The 19,743-nt window shown below is 41.1% G+C and overlaps 1 protein-coding gene across 4 annotated transcripts in view; it reads right to left on the reverse strand.

Annotated features, from left to right (window-relative positions):
* pbx3b (pre-B-cell leukemia homeobox 3b) overlaps nt 1-19,743 on the reverse strand; it is a 202,768-nt gene that overhangs the window by 32,675 nt on the left and 150,350 nt on the right. For all 4 annotated transcript variants that reach the window (XR_013499345.1, XM_078226456.1, XM_078226455.1 and 1 more), the window contains exon 4: nt 4,548-4,738. Coding sequence is in view for 3 of the 4 variants with exons in the window: in XM_078226456.1 (XP_078082582.1) it covers nt 4,548-4,738 (191 nt within the window). In the remaining variant the exon portion in view is untranslated. The remainder of the gene's footprint in view (nt 1-4,547; nt 4,739-19,743) is intronic.

Here is a 19,743-nt window from a genome sequence, read left to right on the forward strand (position 1 = left end):
CACCCAGGCCCTATCACCGTAACCCCATGTATTTACCCTGCTAGTCCCCCTGATGTTAAGGGGCAATTTAGTATGGCCAATCAACCTAACCCGCACATGAGAGTGGGAGGAAACCGGAACACCTGGAGGAAACCCACACAAACAGGGAGAATATGCAAACTCCACACAGACAGTCACCCGAGGCTGGAATTGAACTCCGGTCCCTGGCATTGTGAGGCAGCAGTGCTAGCCACTGTGCCACCATGCCACTCCAGGATGGACCTCCTGAAAAAGAAGATGGATCTGCAGAAATATTCTGAGGCTGGAAGATGGACCTCCTCGATGGCAATGAATTGGGAAATTCACCTGCAGATACATCCCCCACCCACTCCCATGGTGTTCTGGGATCCAGGATTGCTGGCAGCCTCCATCCTGATCTCTGGAGATAGGCCCAGGCATTGTTCCGAGTTCACACTGGTGTGAAACCGAATTTTGGGCTCCCGCCAAATTCTTTCCTCCCCGCAACCACTGAACCCAGTGGTGGAGCCATGGGAGAATTCCAGCCTGTGTGTTTGATGCTCATGGGTTCTGAAAATTGTTTTGAACTTAATGTTAACCCCTATGACTTTCTCCTCAATTTAGCGAAGTTCAGTCACAACAGATCCATTTACAGCACCTACTGTCTCAATAATGTGTTTAATTTCTTTTGTATGCCTCTCACACACACCTTTCTGGGGCATCAGCATTCCAAGACATGCAGTCCTGCCTAGAAACTACTAGATGAAGCTTCATAAATTCAAGAAACTTCAAATAAACTAGTAATATTTAAAACTGTCTCTTTGGCAGTACGTAACTTACTTTTCATGATTCTATCTTTGAAATGTTGGCCACATCTGAACTGAAACATTTACCCTCAAGTAGAAAGTCCTTTTTGCTGCTCAACTGAGAAACTTCTCAGGTATAGCCGAAATGGCCATTGCTAGTTTCATGATTCTATGAGAATGGGTGGGTGGTTTTTTATTTCTTCTTTCTCTCCTTTATTCAAGAAAATTATTTTAATTTATTCTTTCAAAATGAACAATTAAAACACTACTGCTGCATGTTTTCCAAAAAAAAGGCCCCAAAGTTCTTGCGCATAGGAAATAATTTCCTGAAATAAAACACTTAAACAAAGCACAAGTGCTCAGGTATAAAAATACAAGAAATATTCAGGAGGTATTATATTCATAATAAATACATTTTAGTGTTTAGATTCTGTAACAGAATGATTTAGTCTGCAATGTCGTAATAGTGCGGTGTTTTTTATTGAAACACAGTCATTATGCATTGTGCAAAGCTTGCTTAATTTAGAAATTGCAGATTTAGTGTTTAATGCTGTATTTATGCTGTAACTCCTGGTCTCAGACTGTTGGCTTTAATATCAGTTCCTATTTACACTGCCTGGCTGGAACGCCAATTCTCCTGCCCAGGAGAAAACTCGCTGCATGCTTGGTTAGACGCCTGCACCAAGCTCCTCTCTACGGAGTTAAAATTTAAATGTTTAGAGAGTGCGGATGCAAGTGTCTGCACTCTTGTGAGCATTTAAATTAACTCCAGATTGGTTTATGAAGTGCCCCAGAGATCCAAGAATTCCCCAGGGCACTTTTCAAACCCACTCTGGCACCACACTGGAATTTCAAGGCATGCACCCTAAAATATCGACCTGAAATCGAGTTCACTGCAGAAGTCACATAAACATAAGAATTCATCTCAATTGTATAAACAATCTTTTTAAAAAAAAAATGCCATAAAAGTACACTTAAGAAATGCAAGCTTTAATTAGTTTGTGACTTGTTTAGATTGCTGTCAACTTTTGTGTAATCAGGCCACCTGGCTAACTGATGCCGGCAACTTGACCATTTCTGTTGCCATAAATTCGGCTCATCCGAGTATTTGTGACAATTACTAACTTCCTTCTCACGTATTTGTGAGATAATAAAGCTGTGTTTAAAAATGTTCAGCATTCAAATTGTTCGCATTTACTAGGATTTGCAAAGCTTCAGGGAACAAATTGCAATGAAACATCTTCATTACGGATTAACATTTTAAATCACAGCACAATTTCCACAGCTATTTATTTCGCGAAAACTAATTCAAAAAGAAGTATTGAAAATCAGTAGATCAGGAGTGACAGTCTTCCAAGAATATTCCTCGCTCTCAATTTGTCAACAATATCCCTCATTTTTTAAACACACTGGATTATCTTCCATTTCCAGCTGCATTTTTCAGAAGGAAGCAGGAACATAAAACTGAATGTCAAGTTTGGTGACATGATATTGGAGCATTTTAAAGTTATTGCTGGAAAAACATATTCCTTCAGGAACAATGGGACCAATAGATGCAGTTCCCAGCCTTCCCAGAAAATGAGCAGCGCACTGGAAGAGTGCCAATGTTTCAGGGATGCCATTTCAGCAGCTTGCAAAGAACTGCTGACACATTAAAGGAACAATTCCTTGTTTGGAGGTGTGTGGGGAGTGAGAAAAAAGTCTGATTCATCCTGAGATCTCCTAGTCGGAAGGTCCCAGACAGGAGAGAATCTAGCCATCGCCCCTTGATATTCAATAACATTGCCACCACTGAATCCCCCATTATCAACATCCTGAGTTTACCACTGACTAGAAACTGCACAGAACCAGTTATTTAAATACTGTAGATACAAGAGCAGGTCAGAGGCTAGGAATTCTGTGGCAAGTAACTCACCCCCTGACTCCCCAAAGCCTTCCCATCATCTTCAAGGCACGAGTCGGGAATGTGATGGAATACCTTCCACTTGCCTGGATGAATGCAGCTCCAACAACATTCAAGAAGCTTGACATCATCCAGGACAAAGCAGCCTGCTTGATTAGCACCCCATCCATAAACATTCACTCCCTCCACCACCAACGCACAATGGCAGCAGTGTGTTCCATCTTTAAGATGCACTGCAGGAACTCACCAAGACTCCTTAGGCAGCACCTTCCAAACCCACAACCACAATCATCTAGAAGGACAAGGGCAACAGATGCATGGGAACACCACCACCTGGAAGTTTCCCTCCAAGCCACTCACCATCCTAATTTGGATATAGATTGCCGTTCCTTCACTGTTGCTAGGTCAAATTCCTGGAACTCACTCTTTTTTTAAAATACTTTTCCAATTCAATCAAATCAAATCCAATTCAGAGCCTCAACAAGTTGAGACATTTCCGATCCAGGCTGACAAGACAGGGCAAGCGACCAAACCACCCTGTCCTGGGCCCGATCTACATGAGCCAAGCTGATTGGAGAAGGGGGAGGCTCCTCCTCCAAGACTTGGGCTCATCTGCATCTTAGCCAAAAGGCCGAGATGCCGCTTTTAAAAATTGCTTCATATGAAACATATGAAGCTTCAATGTAACCTAATGACCTCAACCAAGCGCAGCATCCTCTCCATACTACACTTGATCTTAGCCAAAAGGACAGCACTGCGTGCACCTACATCACATGGTTTAAAGTTCATTTTTTATTTTGTTAGTGTCACATGTCGGCTTACATCAACACTGCAATGAAGTTACTGTGAAAATCCTCTAGTCTCCACACTCCAGCGCCTGTTTGGGTACACTGAGGGAGCATTTAGCATGGCCAATGCACCTAACCAGCACGTCTTTTGGTCTGTGGGAGGAAACCGGAGCACCCGGAGGAAACCTATGCAGACACAGACAGAACGTACAGACTCCGCACTCCCAAGACAGGAATCAAACCCGGGTCCCTGTCATTATGAGGCAGCAGTGCTAATCACTGCTGCCTATGGATTGCAGTGGTTCAAGAAAGCAGCTCACCACCACCATCTCAAAGGCTATTAGGGAAGGGCAATAAAAGCTGGCCCAGTCAGCAAAGTCCACATAAAAACGTACATAATTGAAAGGAAATAGGGCCCAAATTCCCTTGCAGCAGCACATGAGATGCAGCTTATAAATGGTTCACCCAAGTCTTTAAGCACCATGATGCAAGGCCACCTTCATCTCAAGACACTCCTAGTGTATCAGCCAGCAATCCTACACATTTCTGCTGCTCACGTAACACCTAGGAAGAGCATCAATTTAGCTTTAAGAGTTTAAGAATCCCAAGGTCCTGTGTTACAGAAAAAGTAATCCTACCACCATCTCCATTTATAACATAATTCGAGGGCCTCTATTTATGGAAATCAGTCTCACAGTATCTTGGGTGCCACACAAACACAATTACTTTAAGGTGAGATAAATCCCTTTGAAAGTATATTCATTCTTTCCTCTTCACTGGTACTGAAACCATGCTGTTGACTTTGCTCAGGAATGAAGTCCAGTGATTCCTAGATATTGGCATTCATCTCCAGGAAGGAACTGACCATGATTAACACATGATGCAATTCATTCAATGTGCAGTTTTCCCTCCCATCCTTATTATACAAAGCCGAGGACCGACATCTTCACTGGGGTTGACCAGGTAGGAGGAAGTCAGGATGATAAATGGGAACTTTGAACTCTTTTAGTCAAGGATCCAAATACAGCACCTTTTTATATGTAAGAACTGTACCTGGCATCAAGAAATCGTGACCGCAGGATCATAACTGCTTCACATGTACTCTGCTTTAGCTGCATTTGAATCGAACTGAACTTTCGATGAATGATGCTGACCATCCTTTCAATCTCCTTTGGTGAAATTGGACGTGTCCGGCTCTGTTCTCGTAGAAGGTTCATGACGTGTGTAGTGAACTCGTTACACGCCTGCAACAAAAAAAGACCACAAGTTAAACGATTGCTTCAATTTCCTACAACAATCATTACTCCACAATGTTTCCATTTGTAAAATATAGGTTTAAAATAACACAATAATTCTTCATCCCGTATTGGGAGAATGATAATGAATGTGTGATGTCGGTGTTGGGTTCCCTGCTCTTCCTGATACATATTAATGACCTAGACCTTGGTGTACAGACCACAATTTCAAAATTTGCGGAGGAACCAAAACTCGGGACATATAATGAACTAAGAGGAGGGTAGCGTAGAACTGCAAAAGGACATAGACAGATTGATGGAATGAGCAGACAGGTGGCAGATGAAATTTAACGTAGAGATGTGTGAAGTGATTCAATTTTGTAGAAAGAATGCAGAGACAATATAAACTAAAAGGTACAATTTTAAAGGGCATGTCGGAGCAGAAGGACCTGGATGTATATGTGCACAGATCATTATGGAGGCATTGGTGGTGATCTTTCAGGAATCACTGGAGGCAGGGAGGGTACCAGAGGACTGGAAGTAGCTAATGTAACACTGCTGTTTAAGAAAGGAGGGAGGCAGCAGATGGGAAATTATAGGCCGGTTAGCCTGACTTTGGTCATTGGCAAGATTTGAGAGTCCATTATTAAAGATGAGATCGCAGAGTACTTGGAAGTGCATGATAAAATAGGACTGAGTCAGCACCGCTTTGTCAAGGGGAGGTCATGTTTGACAAATCTGTTACAGTTCTTTGAGGACGTAACAAGGAAGTTAGATAAAGGAGAACCAATGGACGTGATTTATTTAGATTTCCAGAAGGCCTTTGACAAGGTGCCGCATAGGAGACTGTTAAATAAGTTAAGTGCCCATGGTGCTAAGGATAAGATCCTGGCATGGATAGAGGATTGGTTGACTGGCAGAAGGCAAAGAGTGGGGATAAAGGGGTCTTTTTCAGGATGGCAGCCGGTGATTAGTGGTGTGCCTCAGGGGTCAGTGCTGGGACCACAACTTTTCACAATATACGTTAACAATTTGGAGGAAGGAACTGAAGGCACTGATGCTAAGTCTGCAGATGATACAAAAACATGTAGAGGGACATGTAGGGATTCTATGATAATAAAGTATTGAAGAAGCAGGGGGGCTGCAGAAGGACTTGGACAGGTTAGGAGAGTGGGCAAAGAAATGGCAGATGGAATACAATGTGGAAAAGTGTGAGGTTTTGCACTTTGGAAGGAGAAATGGAGGCACAGACAATTTTCTAAATGGGAAAATGCTTAGGAAATCAAAAACACAAAGAAACTTGGGAATCCTTGTTCAAGATTCTCTTAAGGTTAACGTGCAGGTTCAGTTGGCAGTTAGGAAGGCAAATGCAATGTTAGCATTTATATCAAGAGGGCTAGAATACAAGAGCATGGATGTACTTCTGAGGCTGTATAAGGCTCTGGTCAGACCCCATTTGGAATATTGTGAGCAGTTTTGGGCCCCATATCTAAGGAAGGATGTGCTGGCCTTGGAAAGGGTCCAGAGAAGGTTCACAAGAATGATCCCTGGAATGAAGAGTTTGTCGTATGAAGAATGATTGAGGACTGTGGGTCTGTACTCGTTGGAGTTTAGAAGGATGAGGGGGGATCTAATTGAAACTTACAGGATACTGCGAGGCCTGGATAGAGTGGACGTGAAGAGGATTTTTCCACTGGTAGGAAAAACGAGAACCAGAGGGCACAACCTCAGGCTAAAGGGATGATCCTTTAAAACAGAAATGAGGAGGAATTTCTTCAGCCAGAGAGTGGTGAATCTGTGGAACTCTTTGCCGCAGAAGGCTGTGGGGGCCAGGTCATTGAGTCTCTTTGAGACAGAGATAGATAGGCTCTTGATTAATAAGGGGATCAGGGGTTATTGGGAAAAGGCAGGAGAATGGAGGAGAGAAAAATATCAGCCATGATTGAGTGGCGGAACAGACTCGATGGGCCGAGTGGCCTAATTCTGCTCCTATGTCTTATGGTCTTATTAAAGGTGGCAGAACAGGTTGAGAGTGCAAATTCCCTTTTCAATTCTGGCCTCGGGTCACTGTCTGTGTGGAGTTTGCATATTCTCCCCGTGTCTGCGTGGGTTTCCTCCCACAGTCCAAAGATGGTTCATTGGCCATGCTAAATTGACCCTAGTGTCAGGAGGTTTGGCAGGGTAAATGAGGGTTGTGGGAATAGGACCTGGGTGGGATTGTGGTTGGTACAGACTCGATAGGCCAAATGGCCTCCTTCTGTACTGTAGGGATTCTATGATAATAAAGCATACAGCATCTTAGACTTTATTAAAAGGGGTGCAGAGTACAAAAGCAAGGAATTTATGTTAAACTTTATGTTAAACACTGCTCAACCTCAACTGAAGAATTGCATCCCATTTTGGACACTACATTTTAGGAAGGATGGGATGGCATTAGTGAGAGTGCAAAGAAAATTCACGAGAATGGTTCCAGGGATGAGGAACTATTGCGTAAATAGATTGGGGAAATTGGGACTGTTTTCCTTGGAGAAGAGAAGGCTTGGAGGAGATTTGATAGAGATTTTCAAAATATCAGGCGTCTGGACAGAGTAGGTAGGGGGAAACTGTTTCCATCAGGATCGAGAACCAGAGGGCACAGATTTATGGTAATTGGCAAAAGGAGTAATGGCGACAGAGTGGAAAAACCTTTTCACACAGCAAATGATTAGGATCTAGAAGATACTGCCTGAGAGTGTGGTGGAGGCAAATTCAATCGAGGCGTTCAAGAGGATTATTATTTGAAAAGGAAGAATGTACAGGGCCATGGGGAGAAGATGGGAGAAATCACACGAGGTAAGTTGCTCCTCCAGACAGCCAACACAGACATGATAGGCTGAATGGCCTCCTTTTGTGCTGTAACCATTTTGTGGTTCATTGTGGTAAAATGGCAGACACGACTCTTCCAGTTTACTATGGCTCAGACTCATGCTCATAAATGTTTTCTAGCTTTTTCACACAGTCTACCCTCCTTAATTCAAAGTTGCCTAATTCATATTATTTGATGAGTTAATTTTTAGCACGAAGTTCACATCTTGTTGAATCACTTCAATTATTTAATTCAAATTAGATCACTTCATTTTCTCGTTTTAACCGTCACTTCAAATTATCCTACATAGACAGTATTTCCATGCAGTGAAGCGCCAAATAAAATAACTTGCAATGGCCATTCGTAACATTAACATAAATGAATGAGAAGTAGAGCTTTGTGAGTTACCATGTACTTTCAGTTTCAGATCATCATAAGTGCCACGGAAACCTTTGAGCTGTTTTAAGATCATCCAAAAATGTGTGGATTAAGTTGATTGGCCATGTTAAATTGCCTCTTAGTGTCAGAGGGACTAGCAGGGTAAATATGTGGGGTTACGGGATAGGGCCTGGGTGGGATTGTTGTTGGTACAGGCTCGATGACCCGAATGGCCTCCTTTTCCACTGGAGGGATTCTATGATTCTATGATTATTTTGTATAAAATGGCAGCTGAAAAGCCAAACGTAAGGATTCCATGAAAAAAATGAATTGTTCCAGATTTAACCAAAACATTTTTTCTTTATTCCTTCTGATCTTACAATAACACTGAGTATGGAAAGCTTCAAGATCCTAAAGGCTATCAGAGTGGAGGCCAATAAAGTATACAACCAATTTTGTACATTAACACAAATATACATGACAGAGGAGTACATTTACTGTGTGCTGTAGTCAGAAGTTGCAGCAGCCTAAGGATATCAGTGTGTTTGTTGGGGTACTAAATTTCAAACTCAGCACAATCATGATCCTAATAAAATAAGAACCTTCACTCAAACAGCAACAATTTCCACAAGGCTAAAGGGTGTTGAAGGTACTCTATTGCGCCCTGCAGTAAGTTAAGGACAGCTTGGCTCAGCAAGCTCTTACAATCTTATGACTCAAGCTATAGTTCAACATACCTTATTTAGGAGCTCTAAATCTTTCAGCTCTTTCAGATGGTGGTTCTGTAAATTTACTGTTCTACCCACCAGCCGATAAAATGACCCTATTTTCAATGTTGAGCAGTTTCACTAGCATAGTGGGGAAAGCAGCAATCTGAAAATATTACCTAACTCTCTGGGTATTGTTGCTGATGCAGTTACAAAATAGGGAATCAAACTGAACTTTAAGGGGCACAATACGGGTGATCACAGATAGTCCATGTTATGCTCCAACTGATTTTCCATTCCATTGACTTCCAAATTGAAATTCAGCCCCAGATTTACAAAGGACTTATTTTTAGGCAGCTAAGTATCTGCATTTAGAAACCCATCACTATGTTTAAGACTCCAGCCAAACTACTGAGAAATCCACATGAACAGTGTACTTGTTTGTCCAATATGAAGTTCTAACTTTCTCCAACACAAATACAGCTTGATGATCCCAAGCATGTATATGTCTGCTGGTGTTAATCAGCTGGAACCACAAACCCTGCCAGCACAAAGTACTGATCTGCTTTCCACTACTGTCAGGCTAGTACCACCCCACCCGTTAGATGATACCTTCAGGATTCTCCAAAGCCAAGTGGGAAGAATCTTGCTGCAAATTCCATGTCAATCCTACGTGTCTCATGCATGGTCTGTCTGTGACAATGCCCATCAGTACTCCACACCTACCTGACTCAAGTATCAGATTACCACAGCAGTCAGAAGGATTAATTAGTTTCAATCTACCATGGCAAGATGTACAATCTTGGGGCCAGCTTGACCCCAAAGAAATCATATTTAACTCCTCTTTATGTCATTATTTATGAAAAATGGACTGTTACCATAGGTTATAGTGAAAGGAGTGTGAAATCAGAAGTTGAGTTTGTTTAAAGTTTATTTATTAGTGTCGTATGTAGATTTACATTAACACTGCAATGAAGTTACTGTGAAAATCCCCTAATGCCCACACTCCAGCACTGTTTGGGTACACTGAGGGAGAATTTAGCATGGCCAATGCATCTAACCAGCACATCTTTTGGGGAGGAAACCGGCGCACCCAGAGGAAACCTACCCAGACATGGGGAGAACATGCAGACTCCACAGTGACCCAAGTCGGGAATCAAGTCTAGGTCCCTGACGCTGTGAGGCAACAGTGCTAACCACTGTGCCACCGTGCCGTCCTACCACTGTGCCACCGTGCTGCCTGTTTGGTATATCAAATTGACTTTTATTTTGGTTTAATTATTCAAGATAGCATAAGGAACTAAGGTCAAGAAGTTAGTATATTGTAGTTATTTTGGATAGCAGATAATGGTGGAACAAAGAATTAACAAATCAAAATTTAGAGTGGTGAATCAGAGGCACAGATTTACAAGACGTACCACACACAAAACAGAAGAGGTTTCCCAAAATAAAGGGCAAAGTGCCGAACATTTGCACATATGTAAATACTGAAGATTATTTTGAATATGGTTATTCAGATTTCATAAACCTGTATTAAATGAGCTCATCTATGAATGCAAATTGTGATTTGCTATTGGGCATTTCACCAACATTCTCAGACACATGCAACACTCCTTTAAACCAGCAATTCATGTATGATTAATTAGAATATCTCATTTATACAGTGTGCACTTTAGCTCATTACTCTAAGTAAAATTTGTTAAGTATTTACATTTAGATAATTAAAGTCTGGTTACACCCTTAAGAAACATGTATGCACTCCAGGCAAAAGCTTTTGTGACTACTTACAGTAAATTACCAATTTAAATTACATCATTGCCTGCCTCAACATAGTTTCATTGACGCTACATTTTGTACTAAGGGGACCTGCTGTAAATCAGATAATACATGCCCTTTAAGAAGTCAGGTTTCTGACTTAATTTTCCCCAACACTCCCTCAGATTTAAAAGAAATCTATCATCAGTTATTATGGCAGCATTAATTCACCACAAGACAGACTCATAAGAAAACTTCTTCCTCACATGGTGCGCTCCCCAACTTGGGTAAGCTACCCTGAGGTGAATGAAGGTACTCCTGAAAGAAATGGAGTAAAGTTCGAGGCTGAGTCCACTCAGGAATTGGTTTAAGAGCAGAGAGAAGAGTATTTCTGGTGGATCAATTAGTGAATACTCCCTCCATCTGTGTTGTCCTAAGCCACTTTATTCCCACTGGGTTGGAGGGGTGAGTTAAAATTATCCTCTCCATCCTTGCATTCATCGATGTTGAATGGCTAATTAAATGATGCAGTAGAAAGTTGCCAATATTCACAGAACTATAATCCAGCATGAATTTGAGAGTGAAGAAAAGAATAGCCATGTGGCCTTTTGCCTAGGATACCCACTTAGCTTTTTAGTTTTGGATTGCTGTGCTACAAATCTAATCTACCTACAGACAAACACAGGTGGGATCAGGCATTTCAGATGCAGACCATGCTATTGCTTGAAAAAATGCCATTATAAAACTAAGTGGATATCAAGTATCTTGTGCTGTCAGATTTCCAGAGGTCACCTTCCAGAGTGCCTTTTGATGGCAGAAGGACTGCATACATGTCATCAATGGCGTTCTATCAACCCAATGTACATAAGAAGGAATGGAGGAGGGAGGAGCCAACAGTAAATTATCCTCCTGAATAAAAACACTGTTCATGAATAAAGTGCTAAGCAGTATGCAGCTTAAAAACATGCAATGAAAGAGACCACCTTGTATCTTACACCTTATATCTTGTCCCAACCTATTCTTCCCTAAAATGTAAGAAGAATGTTGTCCTACCTGGCACACCAGGTTTGATATCCACTGATGCTTTTTTTTTTAAAGCACTATACAGCATAGTGTAAAATTCAACAAAATTTAGCAGCTGGAAATTGTTCCCCAAATTCACTTGTTAAAAAAACATATTAATACATTGTAAAATAGAAGCAGAGGTATTCTGCCACCTGACATAGTTGTGTAATTTGTACCGAAGGAAGGATTAGATACAGCACCAAGGATAATACAAAATCTCATGGCTCTATTTTAAAATTTGGGCTACTATAGTTTCTGGATTCCATCTCGCCAGGGGTCAGGATTTTTATTGCTAGAATACTTTAAACATTTTCAAATTTTAGAAGACTGCACTAAGTCCTTTGCTGGTTTCATTTTCAGTACATTAGTTGTGACAGGGTAAGTGCAAAATTAGAGTTGGGCACATTATTATCAGTGCATTGATAAAAGGGACATACCCTTATGTCCTAACACTGTGCACATCACTGTATAGTTCCCACCAATGCTGCACTGACATGGACAGTCCACAGTTAATTTTGTCTTGAATCTTGCGGCTGAGTTGAACTGAATGCTAAATGGTTCACCTTCACCAGTGGCCACCCTCCTCCACTGTACCTGATCCCAGATGGCAATGTGGCCCAAGGACCATACATGTAAATTTTGGATGAACTGAATGTTGTCCTGATCCAGCACGGCAGGTGTTTTAACCTAGTGTGGAAAAAAGCACTGGATTGCACTTTCATGGCAACATCTCAACCAGTATAATAATGGAAGCCACAACAGCATCAACATTTCTGAATGAGTGGGATCTGCTTGTCTGAAATCATTAATGCTACGGTGCACAGTTGTGCTGAACCGAATGCACACAAGATTTGTAAATCAGTCAAATGCAACAGTGGAGGTACATGGCTGGATGTTCTCATGTACGTTTTTCACAAGATCGCAATCCTACTATATATATCAAATAGGTTTTTGCAGCAGTAGTTTGCAGGAGCTTGCTACAAGCACAATGAGCATGCAATGAACTAAGTGCACACTGCACGAGGAATGCCAGTGATAAATTAGTAATGCTTGCAACTAAAGCCAAATATAGTACTGTTAGTTTTACAAAAAATCTGAAATGTACTTTAATAGCAGAAACTACATCTGTCTTGGGTAAAGCTAGTTTATAAATATATACACCAAAAATGGGCATCCTTTCAGTTATAAAATACACTCCACCCTGAACACCATTAAAAAGGTAGCTGGCTAATCCAAGAGGAAGGATTTAAAATGGAGACAAAGAGAAAGTTATGGTGCTCTGATACCACAATTTGTTTTAAATTGATGCACAAATTTCTTGTTTTTGTAATGATGATTAATTGCTGTAACATACATTGCCTTGAAATAGATGCAGAAACCTGAAGCAATGACAGACTGAAATAAGTACTATCAAATTTTCCATTACATGACATTTAAAGAAAGCAGTTTTCAGATTAAAAATATCCTTTAAGATGGCAATTATAAAAATGTACATTAATGGGTCCAATGAAGCCCTCTGGCTACTATCACTGTTACATTTTCACACTGGCTATGGTTGCTAGGTAACATTTAAGATAGCAAGCAGAGTTTACACAACCAAGCAGGTTGATGGGAACTCTAATAAGATTTACTTCAATAACGCACTTAAAGTAGTCTGGTACAGCCACCAAAAGCTTGGAAGTTCAAAGGACCCTGTCGGCTTCCATCTTGGGTGGAGAGTGTGGAAAAACTGACCACAGCAGATCGCCTGAGCTTCATTTCCTTTCAGTTATAATGTCAACGGCCTAAATCCCTAACTGTGAGAGAATTGACAGTAAGCACAAAGAGGGATACTGTATTACTCCTTCATTTTCATGAGGAAGGTGAGCCACTGGAACTTTCTCAGAGAAAATAGTTTTTCTAGTTCTCCTCGTTATTTTCTTAGTTATTACCTCCATGTTCCTGAATCTCTGTCCGTTTACTTGTTTCACTTCATTTGACTTGTAAAATTTATTAAATCTACATGGTTTCATGACATTCACAGAGTGTATTTAAGGACAAGAAATATCATTCAGCCAATCTTTGCTCATATAATATACATTTTCAGCTGAAGGTATGGATAGCAATTGTAAGTTGCTGAATTTTTCCCTTTTCCAGCTCACCGCAGTGCTGACTACCATCTCCTCTGAAAGATGGCTGAAAAACTTAGCACCTAGCTTGATTTCTACTCATATCTGCAGCGGCAGAATAGGTAGAGGGCAACCCACTGTCCTTATGCCAATTGAGGCCCTTAATGGCAACTAAAGATATTTTACCAGTGGGAGGGGAATGGAATGCCACGTAGCAAGACCAGCAATTGTACCCTGGTGACCTTTGGAGGGTGGTTGGGGGGGGGGGGGGGTATGAGCTTCCCGTCTACGCATTTCCTGTCCCATGGAGGACCACAGTCCACACCGCGTCCCTCAACTGCCCTTCCTCCCCCCTCCAGTTGGGACTTGCCCAACAGGCCATGGTGGGCCCATCCCACTTACCTTTACTCCAGCTTCCAGTGCAGCTCCTGGTTCAGGGCCTACTGCACTCCCTGCAGTGGCCACCACTTCCTGCGACATTGCTGGGATTGAGGAGCCACTGACCCTCCGATTGGCCAGTCACTCTTTTGGAAATGGGGACTCAAAAACCATGACCTTAGGTGGCTAATTGCCTGAAGATCATAGAGTCCCATTGTGGCTTCCAGGACCAAAGGAGACAGGCTGACCCACCCCACCCCCCGAATTTCCCGCTGATGGGGAAGTTACCCGCTCTGCATTAAATTTCAGTCTATGTCTTTATATGTGGTCCAATGTACCATGGAAGCATCCGTGACTTAGAGGGCAAGCAATGACCTGCTCCACTCAAGTCAATGTGAATTGTGCTCAAGTGACCTCAGTTGATTTTCTTTCCTATTTACCCTCCCTCGCTTTGGTGCTGCTTCAGATGACAGATAAAAGGTAAGCCATGTATGAATGAGCACAGGATAACATACCATACATTCCAAATAACTATTCATTCAATTCTACCTGAAGTAACTGATGTCAGTGCATGATTCAGGGAATATGAAGTGCGAATGAATTAGAACTTCAATTAAACATTTACTGATTTTACTTTGTCCAATTTTTCTCTCCTTGTTTTTATGGGAAGGCTTTTCTTCTGCTATTTTAGTTTGAAAACCAAGGAGGGCCATTTAATGAGATTAATCACATAGAAACGTCAGCTTAGCTTAGCTTGAGTTCTCTCGCCTTGGGTTCAGAAGGCTTTGGTTTAAGCTTTCACTCCAAGATAATCAAGGCAAACAGTTTAGCAGGGTCCTGCATTATCAGTGGTGCCATCTTTTGACTCTGATTAGATAGACATACAGACCCCAAGGTATTACTAGAAGATCTGTCTTCTGCACAATATTTATCCCTCAATCAACATCACCAAAATAACTCAAGTGTTCTTGCACTTTATTGCTGTTTATGGGACTTCACTGTGTAAAACATGGCTGCTGCATTTCCCTACATGGTAAAAAACCATTAACTGGCTGTGAAATACTTTGGGATATTCTGAGGATATACATATTTCCACCTCATCTTGTATTTTCCAAGCAGAAATCCAGGATTTGAGGTCCTCTGATTGCTGTGCACTGATCACAGTTTCCAGGTTGGATCTGTGGACAACGCTGAGTTGGTCAATCGCAATTCAGGCACCACAATTAACCTTAGTACCCTAGACAGTGTTAGGGCCATTGGTTAAGAAAATCTGTAAGAATATAATTTCTTTAAAAGTTTGGTCTCAGAACGGTGTGTGGCTCCTCAGAGAGAGCCTGGGTATGTTGGAAAGAGTTCAAGAAATGTCTTCTCTCTTGACATCTGTTATTGGGAAAATACTAGAATCCATTATTAAGGAGATAGCAGCAGGACATTTAAAGCATACTAACATGTGAATTAGGAGGAGTAGGCCACTCAGCCCCTTGAGACTGCGTCACCATTCAAGAAGATCGTAGTTGATCTGATTGTAGCTTCAACTCCAAATTTTTACCTACCCTTGATAACCTGTCACACCCTTGCACATGAAGTATTGATCAAGATGTGCTTTAAAAATATTCAAAGACTGTTTCCACTGCATTTTGAGGAAGAGAGTTCCAAAGATTCACTACCTTCTGCAAGAAAAAACATCTCCTCATCTCTGTCTTAAATGGATGACCCCTCATATTTAAATAGTGACTCCCTGTTCTATACTCTGCCACAAGAGAAAACATCCTTTCCACATCCACCCTGTCAAGACACCTCAGGATCTTATATGTTTCAATCAAGTCACCTCTTACTCTTCTAAACTCCAGCAGATGCAAGCCTAGTCTGTCCAACTTTTCCTCATAACACAGCCCTCCCTTTCCAGGTATTAATCTAATAAAACCTTCTCTGAACTGCTTCCAACATATTTTCTTAAATAATGTGACCTTTTGCAATTCATGCACTAGGACACCCAGATCCCACTGCATCTCAGAAATCTGCAATTTCTCATCATTTAAATATTATGCTTCTTTTATATTCGCCCTGCCAAATGGACAACCTTACATTTTCCCACATTATACTCTATTTGCCAGATCTTTGCCCGCTTACTTAACCTATCTATATTCCTTTGTAGTCTCATGTCCTTTTCACAGCTTACTTCCCTCCCCATCATTGTATCATCGACAAATTTAGCAACTATACCTTCAGTCCCTTCATCCAAGTCATGAATACAAATTGTAAAAAGTTGACGCCCCAGCATTAATCCCTGTGGCGCACTACTCTTTATATCCTTATAACCATGCTGACTCTGCCTGATTACTTTGAATTTGGCTAAGTGCCTTGCTATAATGCCTTTCAGAATAACTTCAAACATTTTCCTATGCAGATGTTAAGCAAACTGGCCTCTGATTTCCTGCTTTCTGTCTCTCTCACTTTTCCAATCTAATGGAACCTTCCCTGAATCTAAGGAATTTGGAAAATTAAAACCAATGCAATAACTATCTCATGAGTCACTTTTTTAAGATGTTGTCCATCAGAACCTGGGGACTTTCAGCAGGCAGCTCCAACAATTGGCTCAGTACCATTTCCCTGGTGATTGTCCTTTTGTTATTTTCTTGAGTTCCTCGCTCCCTTCCATTTCCTGATTTACAGCTATTTCTGGGATGCTACTTGGAACCTCTATAGTGAAGACCGATGCAAAATACCTGTTCAATTCATCTGCCATCTCCAGATTGTCTGTTATTAATTCCCCAGACTCACTTTCTTTGGACTAAGACTCACTTTGTTAACTCTTCTTTCTTAAATAGTTATAGAAACCCTTACTATCTGTTTTTATATTTCAAGTTAGCTTTCTCCCGTACTTTAATTTTTCCCTCCTTATTAATCGATTAGTCATTCTTTGCTTTTTTTTATATTCTGTTCAATCTTCTGCCCTGCCACCCAGCCTTGGACAATTATCTGTTGTTTCTTTAAGTTTGGTACTATCTTTAACTTCTTTAGTTAACCACATCTGGTGGGTCCTTCCCTTGGATTTTTTTTGTTGGAATGTATCCATTCTGTTTATCATGAAATATTCATTTAAATGTCTGCCAATGCAACTCTATTGACCTATCTTAACTTAATTTGCCAGTTCACTTTAGCTGGCTCTGCTTTCATGCCCTCATAATTGCCCCTAAATAAGTTTAAAATACTAGTCTTAGACCCACTCTTTTCTCCCCAGATTGAATGCAGAATTCAATTATATTATGATTGCTGTTACCTAAGGGTGCCTTCACTATGAGATCATTAATTAATCCTATCTCATTGCACAATACCAGATCTAGCAAAGCCTGCTCTCTGGTTGGTTCCAGAATGTCCTGTTCTAAGCAACTAAACTGAAAACATTCTATGAACTCCTCATCCAGGGTACTTTTGCCCTTCTGATTTTTCCACGTAGATTAAAATCCCTCATGATTATCACCGTACATTTCTTACAAGCTCCCATTATTTCTTCCTTTATACTCTGAGGGTACTGTTTGGGGGCCTGTACACGACTCCAAGTGGCTTTTTGCCTTTACCATTTCTCATTTCAGAAAATCATAGTACAATTAGTTACAGTCATCATTGTTTTGTGAAAGGGAAATCATGTTTGATGAATGTATTAGAGTTTTTTTGAGGAGGTAACAAGGAGTGTGGATAAAGGGGAATCAGTTGATGTAGTGTATTTGGATTTCCAAAATGCATTTGAAAAGGTGCCACGTGAAAGGTTGCTCTACAAGTTAAGGACTCAAGGGTTTGGGTGGGGGGGGTGGTGATATATTAGCATGGAGAGACGATTGGCTAACTAAGTGGAAACAGAGAGTCAGGATAAATGGATCATTCTGAGGTTGGCAAACTGTAACATGAAGTGCCTCAGGAATCAGTGCTGTGGCCTCAACTGCTTGCAACCTATAATAATTACTTGGATGAAGGGACCAATTGTATTGTAGTTAAATTTGCTGATTATACAAAGATTTGTGCCTGAAAAGGGAAATAGTGCATGGGCAAAGATTTGGCAGATTAAGCAGGAAAACGTAAGATTGTCCATCTGGCAGGAAGAATAAAAAAGCAGAATATTATTTAAATAGTCACTTGGTAGTACAGAAGTTGATTATTAGTGAAAGAGAAGTTGTTGGAACCTTTCATCATGCACTCATCAGGACAGATTCACAAGAATGCCAAATCTCAAAAGGAACAACAAATTATACTGCATGAGACAAGGGTGTTGATTGCTTGGCAAGTGGACTCTGATTGGCAGAGGCATTAGCATGGAGAAAGCTCCAGGGAGCGGTTAACTTCAAGCTTTTGTTTAATTCTGGTTAGTCAAGACATTGCCATGGGGAATGAACCAGAGAATGGCTATTCCCCCAGCTTTTGCTTATTTGGAAAGGGTATAATGTGTGGACACGTTCTTTCTCTTTGCAAGGGACAGGGACCAGTGTGTGTGTGCATATCGCTTCTAGTATATGTAAGTGAGCCACACTTTAAGCCCAACTATTATCTTAAATTGGTCTTGCTGCAGCTCTACAGGGCATTGGTGAAACATCAGCTGGAGTACTGTGTACAGTTTTGGTCTCCACACTTCAGGAAGTATATACTTGTATAGGAAGCAGTTCAGAAAAGGTTCAACTAAGCTGCTTCCTGGAATAAAGGGGATGTCTTATGTGCTTAGAAGAATGAGAGGTGATCTTATTGAAACATCTAAAATCCTGAGGGGGCTTGAGAGGGTAGATGTTGGGAGGATGTTTCCTCTTATGGGGGAAACTGGAACTAGAAGCCAGTTTAAAAATAAGGGGTCCCCCTGAGATTTTGAGGAATTTCTTCTCTGAGGGTCATTGGTTTTTGGAATTCACTTTCACAGAAAGCAGTGGACGCAGGATAAGTGAATATATTCAAGAGAGTTAGACAGATTTTGGTTTGATAAGAGAGTTAAGAGTTATGGGGAATAGACATGAAAGTGGAGCTAAGGTCACAATCAGATCAGCCATGATCTTATCGAAAGGCAAAGCAGGCTCGATCAGCTGAATGACCTACTCCTGCTCCTATTTCTCATGATCTTATTTGGTGATTATATTTAAAATTTCTTGCCCCCTCAGCTCCCAATGGAGGGCAAGAAATTTATATGCAGGCTGCAGTTTATTCATCTATAGTGGCCTAACCTTACAAAGAAGACTTTTATTCAGCAGACTGAGATTTGTAATAACTATGTTAACTGCATTCATATGAAATCAGTAATAACTTCAATAAAACAGCAGACAAAGGAATTTTTATTTCATAGGAGCATGGTAAGATATCTATTGCCAACTTCAATCCCTTGATTTAGATTGGCTAAGAGGGAGTTGAAGAGCGAGCTTAGAAGGGCTAAAAGGGGACATGAGAAGACTTTGGCGGATAGGGTTAAAGAGAATCCTAAGGCGTTCTATAGGTATGTCAAGAACAGAAGGTTGGTTAGGGCAAGTTTAGGGCCAGTTATAGATGGCAGAGGGAAGTTATGTGTGGAACCGGAGGAGATTGGTGAAGCATTGAACCAATATTTCTCTTCGGTGTTCACGCAAGGGGACATGAATATAGCTGAGGAGGACACTGGGTTGCAAGGGAGTAGAATAGACAGTATTACAGTTGATAAGGAGGATGTGCAGGATATTCTGGAGGGTCTGAAAATAGATAAATCCCCTGGTCCGGATGGGATTTATCCAAGGATTCTCTGGGAGGCAAGAGAAGTGATTGCAGAGCCTCTGG

Source organism: Mustelus asterias, chromosome 13 (genome assembly GCF_964213995.1).
Source record: "Mustelus asterias chromosome 13, sMusAst1.hap1.1, whole genome shotgun sequence".
Classification (NCBI taxonomy): domain Eukaryota; kingdom Metazoa; phylum Chordata; class Chondrichthyes; order Carcharhiniformes; family Triakidae; genus Mustelus; species Mustelus asterias.